At 34.9% G+C, this 12,131-nt stretch overlaps 1 protein-coding gene across 1 annotated transcript; it reads right to left on the minus strand.

Annotated features, from left to right (window-relative positions):
• Positions 1-353: 353 nt before the first annotated feature.
• LOC123667690 (testis-expressed protein 9-like) lies at positions 354-10,890 on the minus strand. The gene is made up of 6 exons (XM_045601530.1): positions 10,614-10,890; positions 9,809-10,169; positions 5,147-5,244; positions 3,533-3,673; positions 1,107-1,274; positions 354-597 (listed from the first exon to the last, which is right to left on the minus strand). Exons 1-6 carry the CDS (start codon positions 10,716-10,718, stop codon positions 388-390), a joined length of 1,083 nt encoding a protein of 360 aa, XP_045457486.1. The 5' UTR covers positions 10,719-10,890; the 3' UTR covers positions 354-387.
• Positions 10,891-12,131: the final 1,241 nt, after the last annotated feature.

Genomic DNA, 12,131 nt, shown 5'->3' on the forward strand with positions numbered 1-12,131 from the left:
TTTTGTATTTTGTGGACCATTTGGCGCCTCTTTGTGATTAGTGCACGGGGCATGATGCCCCGTCTTGTCCGCCCTCGCTACGCCACTGTCCCTACGGTTTCACTTGTGTTCATTATTGTTGCTTACGTCAATCAGTAATAATGCAGCATCTTTAGTGTTAAAAGAATATTGAAAAAAAAGCAGTATATTTTTAAATTTATTTATTACAAACATCCAAAAACCATATCGACTACGCCGTCCTGTACTTAAAAAAAGGTTGACTTAAAAATATCGTTATAATAGCGATAAGGCTGTCGTTTAACTATAACGACAGTGTTAGAAAAAGTTAGGTTATAAAATAAAAATAAGAAAACGAAAATTCAAATAACTTTTATTCAATAATATATTTTACAAGTCTTGACTTAAAAATTCACAATATTCTTTTTCTAACGCCCTAACAGCGCCCTCTGTCAGTAAGAGAGCGTTCTGTCTCCTCAGATTGTCTATGAGGGAGTTTTGTTTATCTGTTTGAGATGTCAAAGTCTTTATTTTTGCTTCTAAACGTGTTATGGAGTTTTGATGGGACGACGATAATGTTCTGGTTGATTCTCGATATTCCTATAAAAATTATAAGAATTTTATTTAAAATTTATTTATTATTGTATTGTGTTTTTTTTGGAAGCAGAGTTAGTAGGGAGATGATAGGGTTTCCTTTGATTATTTATATTTTTAGAAAGTTACTAAGAATTATATTAAAGTATTAAATTGTATGAATTATATTATTAATAAAAGTCTTTGAAAGTTAAAAGTTTTAAAGTTTTTGAAAAATTACTTTTTAGTTACATTAATTATTTTCTTTTGCTTGGAAATTATTTTGTTTTATACCTCAAGTGTGAGAATCAAGTGTCTTATGGTAAGCGGAAGCCGCATTGCCAACAACCCCCGACCCTCCCCAGGAGCTCTACCCCACTCACACAGAAACACAACACTGCTTAAAGCAGTATTATTTGTCTGTGATCTTCTGTAAAGTTGAATCCCGGTCTGGTTGCTGTAGATTTTTAGCAAGATTTTTTCTGGTGTACTTGTGTACGGTGTTCTTTATAGCATTACTTTTTTAAAGTATTCACCTTTTCCGTCATTTTCGCTATTTCCAGTTGCTGTTTGAGATTAGATATAGTTTCCTCTTGGGACGCGCATCTCGCTTCAAGGCTTATGTTTTTACTTTTAAGATTTTTCACTTCGGATGTTAGTTTATCTGTGTTGCTTCTCTGTTCTTTATAGAGACGATCTTTCTCCTATATTTAAAAAAGACATTTTGATAAGTGTGTCTGTATTATATGGGTCTAATAAACAGTGGCATAGCAAGGGGGGGTGGGGGGGGCAGAGGGGCATCGTGCGCCGTCTCCTACTCACAAAGTGGTGCCAAATGGTCCGCAAAACAAAAAATAGCTTGACATATTATATGATTTTCGGATTTGGGGTGGTAACAAGGTAATATGCCCCGGGCACGAGTTAAGCTCGCTACGTGACTGCTAATATATATAAATCTCGTCTCACAGTGTTGTGGTAGCAATTTTCCAAAATGCTTTGACTAATTTTATCATTTTTTTTGGAATTTTTCCTAAGAAAAAATATTAGGACTGTGTTGTAAAACTATATGAGTGGAATCGAGTGAAACGGTAATGCTCACTTGTCTCAAGAGTAAATTTGCAACGACTCTTACGAGAAAGGATAAATAAATCGTTCGTAAAAAGTAAACTCCATTTGCGTATCTTGGAAAAAATTTGTGTGCGTCACACACAATTTTTTTTTAATTTATTTAGTAGGTATGAGAACCGGTAAAAAAAGTATTTTTGATACCGCTGGGTGATTAGGGTGTACCTACCCATACGCCTGAACGATGTTTGTCGATTCAGCTACAGTTTTTCAGTAATAAGATTGGGCACAACTATTATTAGGTTCCATGGAATTTTGCTAAGGTTACAAATCTGTACCCATAGCAGATCTGTAATGGTAATATTATTGATGACAAAAGAAGCGTCGATGTGTATGTCCGAACAATTTCCAAACGACTGCACACATTTTTTTTTTATGTTTGAAATAAATGCGAAAGTTTCCATATTAAAATATAGATATTTGTTACGCTCACGAAAAAACTTTTTTTTTTATGTCACTAGGTCGGCAAACAAGCGTACGGCTCACCTGATGGTAAGCGATTACCGTAGCTTATAGACACCTGCAACACCAGAAGCATCGCAAGCGCGTTGCCGACCCAATCCCCAATCCCCCCAGGAGCTCTGGTCATCTTACTCACCAACAGGAACACAATACTGCTTGAAAACAGTATTATTTTACACATTTGGATGATTCTTCTTTGGCCTTCGTTTTTTTTTTTTCAGAACTGCTTTAGAAACAAAAAATTTATAGTAGGAAGTTTGCCGGGTCAGTTAGCATATTGAATATTATTAGAAGTAATACAGGAGGTATCTGGAGAGATCTATTAATGAAGAAACACCTAGATAGCGTTAATAGTTTCACTGCGATTGAAAAGCATCATCTTGCCTCTAGAATATTGATGGACTTATAGATTTTTTATGGACTTTTTATCCCGTGTGGTGTCGGTCAAGTAGAATAGCATCACTCCCTTTCTTTCCATGGGGGTCGTAAAAGGCGACCGCGGGATAAACCTGACCCAAAATCATCAAGGTCCTGGAGAAGGAAAGCTTCATTTGAAACCCGGAATGGGGTCTCCGTCAAGCATTCGTGGCATAGCTCTAAAATGTATCGACACACGTATCGACTCATCTTTCCTGTGGGCCTAGCCAGTGGGGTCTAGAGGGTGGCGCAGAACTTAGTCAACTCTGCGTTTTCCTGAAGAGTGACCTAGGCGACACAGTGTCTGTCTGACACTGTCTAAATCGTCTGCAATAGACGGACTAAGGTCAATGAGTTGAGATGGATTTTTACTATGGTCTGGACTTTTGTGCTTGTGTATTGCGTTTCCGGAACCCCAATATAGAGTACCTAAATCATATTGTGGTTATTGAGTGTTATATGAGTGTGGATACGATTTAAAATATACGTCAGCAATTATATGATTTATTTGAGTTGTTTAAACGGGAGACTAGGATTTATTCCTGTGTCATCATTCCAGCCTACAGCAGTCCACTGCTGGACATAGGCCTCCACAAGTTCGCGCCAAACATGCGCGAACTCATGTGTGTTGCCCATAGTCACCACGCTGGGCAGCCGGGTTGGTGACCGCAGGGCTGGCTTTTTCGCACCTAAGCGCAGCTGCCCGTCTTCGGCCTGTGTGTTTCAAAGCCAGCGGTTAGATTATTCCCAGATTGTTATACAGATTATTCCTGTGTCGGGGGTCCAGAAACACATATAATATACAAGAACAAACGCCCAGACCACGACGGACATTTGTATGGCTAATACAAACGATGACGCAGAGATCGAACCTGTAATCGCCAGCGCAACAGCCACAAACCATTGTAGTGACAGTTGCGCTAACGCGTCGTCAAATAATTATTGATAAAATACTTACATTCAATCGATTCTGTACCACCGCATACTTCGCCTTCATATCGGCTGTTTCGGAACGCATACTATTGGCTCTGTTGATAAGCGCCATACGCTCACTCTCCAACTCCGCTATATGTGTCATGTGTCCTTCACACTGTTTTATCTGTGTACGACACGTGTTTAATTAGATGCCTGTTGTTCTGATATGTACATTTTTTTTGTATTGTAATATACGCTATGGTGGAAAACAAGCAATGACAGTAATTGCAAGCGGGTAAGGCTTTAGATTGAGAACCGTCGAATTATCTAAGCTCAAAATTTGACTGTTTATCGGCATAATTTCGTTACAAAAAAGAAAAAAAAAAAAAAACCGTAACCTATCTAATTACCAAATTAGACTGTTTATCGACATAATTTGTTTACAAAAAAAAAAAAAAAATAACCCTAACCTATCTAACTTCAAAATGCGGTTCTTAATCTAAAACCTAGCCTTTAAGCGTTTGCCAACCTTACCATAGACCATCCTCAAGTGTTCTGATCACCTTATTCACCAAGGAACACAACACTGCTTCAGAGCAGTATTTTTTATATAACTTGTTCGACAAACAGCTAGCTGTTGACTAGCCCGTTGGCGCAGTTTGTAGTGACCCTGCTTTCTGCTCCGAGGGTTGTGGGTTCGATTCCCACCCCGAGTCTGGGTGTAATATAAATATTTATTTATATATTTATATATGTATTATTTATAAGTATGTTTATCGAAAAAAAAAAAAAAAAAAAAAAAAAATATGTAGCTATATACCAATCGGATGTTACCTATAACACAAGCATTAAGTTGCTTACTTTAGGAACAGACGACCGTGTGTGTATTGTGTAAATATTTATATAAAAAAAAAAAAAAAAAAAAAAAAAAAAAAAAAAAAAAAAAAAAAAAAACAAGCTTACGGATCACCTGATGGTAAGCGATTACCGTAGCTAATAGGGTAATAGGCGTCTAAAACACCAGGAGCATCGCAAGCACGTTGCCGACCCTATCCCCAACAACACTGCTTGGAAACAGTAAGCTGTGATCTTCTGTTTTGTGCAAGATAGATCTTACTGTATCCTAAACTCAATAAAATATTTAAATTAGAATTTCTACAAGGCAATAGTTTTACAATAAACATCACCCGCATCAGTATAGGCTACTATGTTAAAAAGTTTGTATCACGCGAGACGACACACATATATATAAACAAATTACTTAATTATATCAAATGAGAGAAAAAAATAATAATAATGGATACCAAAATTAGCACAATCTAATATATAAAATTCTCGTGTCGCTGTGTTTGTAGTTAAACTCCTCCGAAACGGCTTGTTCGATTCTCACGAAATTTTGTGTGCATATTGGGTAGGTCTGAAAATCGAACATCTATTTTTCATCCCCCTAAATGTTAAGGGTAGTCCACCCTAAATTTTTTTTTATATATTTTGCTAATTTATTTTATTTTTATTTTATTATGTTTTAGCATAAAAAAAATACATACAACCCTAAATTTTCATAATATATATGGCAAAACAACGTTTGCTGGGTCAGCTAGTAATATATAAAATTTAACCTTTATTAAAATCTGCACCTTTTTGTTTTACTTCTTACCTTCTTGTCTATGGTTCCTTGAAGCTTGTCTATTTGTTCCTGCATCAGTTTCACTTTGGCAGACAAGAATTTACACACATTTTCAACCGTTATTTTATCTGTAAAGTAGAATAAGAGACTTGGTAGTTGGTACAATAGACGCTCTTCGTATGTTCACCTCTTTACAGATACCACCATACAGATAACTAAATATTTATCCTTATTTACAAACTTCAGTTGAAGTCATCAATCAGAATCAAATTAAATCTTGTTAAAAAAAATAAGTTTTATATATGTATGTAAAACAGAGAATAAAGTCAATTTCTATCTATATATACAAATTATATACATATCGATGGCTAACAGCCAAAAAGGGTTAGGCGACATTTTTTGAGAAACTGAGTTATATATATAGTTTTTATATATATAGTTGTATTCGATTCTAACTATATATATTTGTATATTACAGTTTCTCAAAAAATGTCGCTTAACCCTTTTTGGCTGTTAGGCATCGATATGTTCTATATAAAACATATCGATGCCTAATATAGGTATTAAAGATTATCCTGAAAAAAGGAAAACAGTACCTACTTCTAGTAAAGAGGAAAAAAATAAAAAAATAATAACAAAAAATACAATTTTTATATATAAATAGACATACTAACACACATTAGCTTATTTTGATTCCATACACTATATTTATATACCATCATACATGTTATAGATTCACTATCATTTTCATAGCTAAAAGATGCTCACAGAGTACATTGTAATAGTAGGGAAGATGCTTTAGAGGCATGTTAGCGTTGTTTATAAGTAAGAAATGTAAACTTAGGCATATAAGATTTACTAAAAAAGTACAACATTATTAAGATCTCAACTATTTTATTATCAGAATGTTAGAGGCTTAAGGACTAAAACCATCCAATTATTCAATAGCATTATATGTTGTGACTATGACGTCATAGCTTTTACAGAGACGTGGTTGAATGGTAGTGTATTCGATAACGAAATTGTTGATGATCGTTATGTTTTATACAGGCGCGACCGTGAGAGCCATGGTTTTGACAGGGGCAAGGAGGGTGGTGGTACGTTGATCGCGGTTTCTAGGCGTTATAAGTCTCAACGTGTACTTGATTTTGAGTCCGATTGTGAAGACCTCTGGGTTAAAATCGAAATATGCAACAATAGCAACAATCCTTCCTATCTTTATATATGTTGTGCTTACTTGCCGCCGCCAGTCAAACTTTCTACCCTGGCACATTTCCTGGATTGCTCCAATCGTAATTTGGAGCTTTGCTCTGGGGGGATTCTTTTTCTAGGAGACTTCAATCTGAGCGGTATGGTCTGGCATGTTACAGATTCCCTCGTGCTAACTCCTGGAAGGACCGATAGTTCTTTGCATAATAAGTTATTAGATTTTATGTCTCTCAATAATCTCAACCAATATAACTCCAGTCGAAACTCAATAAATAAAACTCCAGATCTTGTTCTCAGTTCCATGACATTGTCGCGATTGGACGTCTGCTCGAATCCGCTGTCTACAGTTGATCCCCTCCACCCACCTCTGGAGTTTTGCATTCCGATTGCCGGTGCTAATAATCTAAAAACAAAGTGCGACGTCAAATATCACTTCCACAAGGCTGATTATAATAAAATTATAAGTGATCTAGCTGACGTTCAATGGAATAATGCATTTGACGCTTGCACTCGATAGACGAAATAGTCAAAATTTTCTACAATCATTTGAACTCACTGATAGCTAAGCATGTACCAAAGTCTAGGCCACGAATCGGCAATCAGTATCCTACTTGGTTTTCCGCTGCGTTAGTTAGATCACTTAAAGAGAAACATAAGTACAGAATGAAATTCCGCAAATATGGGAACCCTAGAGATGATATCACCTTTAGACTTCTTAGGGATCGCTGTGCTAAGCTTCTGGACCAAAATTACTCCACCTACTTAGAGCGCTTGGAGTCATCCATTAAGTCCAATCCTAAATTAATTTGGTCATACATCAAACATAAAAGAGGAGGAGCTTCTGTTTTTCCTGCGGAAATGTCTTCCGATACGCGAGTTGTAAATAGCGGGCATGATATTTGCGCACTTTTTGCTGACCACTTTTCCTCAGTTTATAATATGAACCACTCGCCTATTCTATCCCAGACGTACGAAGCTGTTTCCACAAACCTTATATCGCAGATCTCAGTTACCAAGGAGCAGGTCTTGAAGGTTTTAAAGAGACTTGATTCTGGAAAGGGAGCCGGTTCTGATGGCGTACCACCAGTCCTCGTCGTCACATGCGCTAGTTACCTGGCTTTGCCTCTTTCTATAATATTCAATAAATCTTTAAGCTCTGGCATCTTTCCTATTGCCTGGAAAGAGTCCCGCATAGTACCATTACTAAAAAGTGGCGATGTCAGTAAAGTCGTAAACTATAGACCCATTTCTCTTATATCAGTCTTCGCAAAGGTATTTGAAATGTTATTGTGCCCAATTTTATCTTGGCACTTTAAACAATCGATTACTGCAGAACAGCATGGATTTGTAAAGGCTAGATCCACGTCTACCAACTTAACATCGTTTGTCGAGGACCTTATTGAGGTAGTTGATCACGGATACTCGGCAGATGCTATTTACACTGACTTCAGTAAGGCCTTCGACAAAGTCAATCACGATGTTCTCTTACACAAATTGAGTCTTTTTGGTATAGCAGGAAAGCTCCTTAATTGGTGTCAATCTTATTTAACCAATAGAAGGTCGGTGGTTGTGGTTGCGGGTTTCTCTTCTAAACCTTTTGTTGCCTGCTCTGGGGTTCCTCGGGGCTCGCATTTGGGACCCCTGTTTTTCAGCATATTCATCAATGACATTGGAACGTACTTCCGGAACTCCAAGGTATACATGTTCGCTGATGACTTGAAATTCTTCAGGCGTATAACTACGACTGCTGATAGCCAGCTTCTTCAGAGTGATCTCGATAGTCTTGTGTTGTGGTGCACTCGTAACGGCATGAGCCTCAACATTAATAAATGTCGTGTAATTTGTTTTACAAGACAGAAAAAAGTGCCCCCACGGTCGTACTTCATCCACGGTGAACCACTATCGGAGGTTGAGCATATTAGGGACCTTGGCGTCATAATTGACAATAGATTGCGATTTAATATCCACATTGACTACATCGTTAAAAAAAGCTTCAAAACGCTGGGATTGGTTTTGCGAAGCTGTAAAGAGTTCAGGCATCCATCAACAAAAATCACTATCTATAATGCTCTTGTGCGCAGTACATTAGAGTACTGCAGCATTGTTTGGAATCCGCATTACGAGGTGTATAGCAAGCGTTTGGAAAGCGTTCAGAAAAGATTCCTATGGCACTTGTCATATAGTTGTAATATGTTGAAGAATTTAACAAGCTATTCGGATAGGCTGCAACACTTCCACCTGAATTCCCTTTCTAGTCGTAGAAGGTTTCTCGATGCAATATTTCTATACAAGCTGGTTAATGCTAAGATGGATGCTCCTCAGCTTCTATCTTTGTTAGATATAAATACACCTAAGCGCCTACCGAAAGTCAACAAATACAGGCCTTTTGCTCAAAAACGTGCTAGATCCAATCTGGGGCTTTTTTCTCCTTTAAACAGAGTCACGAGAGCATACAATGCTATTCATAATACCACTGTGTCCGTCAACCACTCAAGCCATGAAATTGATATATTCTCTAATAGTCTGAATTTATTTAGAAAACGTATAGGCTTAAAATATTATGAATTGTAAGCGATAGTTTGTAATTGGAATTCTTGATGTATGTATATGATGACCTTATAGTTTTGCGTTTATCTACTTCTATTGTCAAAAATCCACATTTAAATAATTTTTAATTTTTAATTCAATCTAGCTTATACCGTCTCTTTATATTTTTATTCTCATTTAGTTAAAATAATTAAGTATTAATCAATGTTTTCTAATTAAGTGTTTTATTATATATGTTCTAATAATTGCAATTTGACTCAGTGTTAGTTACTTAGTAAATACTTGTTATGTTCAATTGAAGTAAAAATTGTCTTATTCGCATTGTGGTTTGCACCTGTAATTGAGGTGACACTCAACAATCAATATCTTATATTCATGCTACTTTTTTGTGATGTATTGGTGTTTATCTTGTTGGTGCAACTAAATAAATAAATAAATAAATAAACTATAATAAAGCATTTTAAGAAAGATTAAAAATAAAGTTCATAAGGAGAGTATATGAAGTGATTACTTTAACTAACTGCAGTTATTATTTCGTGTCCTATACTCAAAGGCTGTCTGGAAGAGATCACTCTTTCAGCGATAAGACCGCCTTTGTACATCTTTCATTTTATGTTTTTTTTTTTGTTGTTTCTTTTAATGGTGTACAATAAAGAGTATTATTATTATTACTTTTGAGTGATAAATCAGTTTTTGAGTGACAAAGTGAGCCATTAATCACTAAAAATATTTTTCGCTTCAGTTAAAATGTACTTGTAATATAATTAAGTTTGATTGAAGAAGGTTACAGCAGAATATCCTGCTCAAAATCTGAAACAGCTTGTCTGACCAAGAACTTCAACCTTACAGAATATTACAGCTAATTAATGTCTTCCTGAGTTACTCCTTTATTACTAGAAAAAAACCGAAATATTTAAATATTGAATGTTAACTCACCTTTTAAAAATGACTGCGGCAGCACATTGTCCTTAACATTTATCGATACAAAAGCGTACATAAATTCCAAATCATTGTTACTTTCTCTACCTTTAGACAAAATACAACAACTACAAGTTACTTCTTTAACTTTGTCTGTATCTGTGACTTCTTGTATTCCATTTTCAAAACTTTTTGGACTTTCACTTTCTAAATTTGAATTTTGTTCTTTTTTACTTTTACTTAGCGGTCTGTTCTTTTTGATTTGGACCTCTTTGGTCGGTGTTGATGTTTGTGTTTCACAGCAATGACTCTTTGTTTGTCTGTGTGTAGGCGTTAATGTGAGGCTGTGAGAGAATTCTGAAAATATATCTTGTTTTTGCTGCAAATAAAAAAAAGTTAATAATAAAGAGAAACAAAACTTAAAAATGTATTACAAAGTTTATAAAGAGAACATTCACTATACATAGACATATATATTGTGCTTTGCAATAATTTTATTCTTTAATACTAAAAAAAAAAAAAATACAGTTTTATTTAAATATTAGTACAATAAAACACTTCAATTTAAGAATTGTGATATCAGACAATCTCATTACTTAGGCTTAACTTTATTTGTCTTGTAAGAAAATACATTTGTGCACTAAATCCACAAATATATGTTCTTGGATTGACTTATATATGATATATTATTATATGATAGTATTAAAAATGCGTCTTCATCTACATGGAGAAATTGTTTTTAAGTTTTATTAAGTGAATTTGGAATTTCAATTTAATATCGTCAACTAGTATCATTTATTAATAAAAAAGGTGTCTAGCTCACCATAACATGCTCAATTTCTTTCATTAAACTTTCCGTTTTCTTCTCTAATTGTTTGTTCAATTTCTTAAATTCATTCTCGCGTGCTATAAGATCTACTGCGTCCATATTTGTTGAGTTTTACCTTAATAAATTTCTTAAATTAAGTAATAAGCTTAATCATTTGACTTTTAAAATGTTGTATGTAATTTTTTAAAGGTTTTTTTTAAACATATTTCAATTTTAATCAAAATGTAGATTCATAGACTGTCATCAAACAATATTCGTTGCCATGACAACGGAAACCTAAGAATCATATTGCAACCTATAACCATGACATTTTCAGGTCAAATACATAACTTATAAATTTTAATATCTCTATGTATTTGAAATTAAAAAAGAAAACAAAAATAAGTAAAAAATTTGTAACACATGAATGATTTGTATCTACATTTTATCATACAAATAAATTTATATCAGTTGTTGTGGTTCAGAAAGTGCTGCCATCTAGAGTAAATTAGTGAAATTATAACATTATGGAACAAGCGTCAAAAACAGCTGTGCGAGGACCAATAGAAACCGGTTTTGAAAATGTCAATATAACTACGTAAATTGTTGACAGATTGCTTTGTCTTCCATATGATTCGAATACAGAAATCGTTGATATATTTTTACATGAAATTGCATCAGAAACATGAAATCAACCGTAAAAATCATTGTTTTACATATTTTAGAAAGAAATATTGGTCTAATTTTGATAAAATAAGCTTTTAATGTTGCTGTGCGAGCGAGAGAAAATACAAAAAAGCGAGATGGGTGTAAAGTTTAATATGTGTTCCAGGGAATTTCAATCGATTTACCAATGAGAACGTACTTAGCTCAGCTGACATTTTTTTTTTAGTTCTCAAAGTAAGCGGGCGGTGAGTGGACGCTCGCATTGTGACGAAAACATTTTATGTTTTAAAAAGAAACATTTAGACGGCGTTTACGCTCGGGACATTCTGTTAATAGTGCAATAATGTGTTTAAAGAGAAAACGAGACGATTATCGGAGTGTTATATTATAGCGCAGGTTATTGCGTGGAGTTGAGACGAATTTGCTTGCTGCTTATAAGGTACAGTCTTTGTTTAACCCAAACATATGCTTAAGATTTAACTGCATTTCGTATCGCCTTATCGCGATATTATAAATATCACACGTTAGTTCCTGCTCTTTAGAAAGTTAATTTGACAGGTTTTTACCGTGTCGAAGGTATAACACAGCCGTTTTAAAACGTTGCAACATAATGAACACTCACGATCATATATCAACGATTTCAATTCAAGTGGGTTATATTTTACTAAACTAGCGTAAAAATAAAGTTAATATAGCATTAAAAATGGTTTTATTTCGCTTAAGTCTCGTATTCATCTGGTTAGTGAGGTAGGTGGAGAAGATTTTTTTTTTCATAAACAGGTAAAGATACTAGTCTGAACTCGGTTTTTGTTGAGCATAACGGGTTCCATAGCTATCTTGAGCTATACAGCTGTTTTGTGTTAAAAT

The sequence above is a fragment of the Melitaea cinxia genome, chromosome 29, assembly GCF_905220565.1.
Source record: "Melitaea cinxia chromosome 29, ilMelCinx1.1, whole genome shotgun sequence".
In the NCBI taxonomy this organism is placed as follows: Eukaryota; Metazoa; Arthropoda; class Insecta; order Lepidoptera; family Nymphalidae; genus Melitaea; species Melitaea cinxia.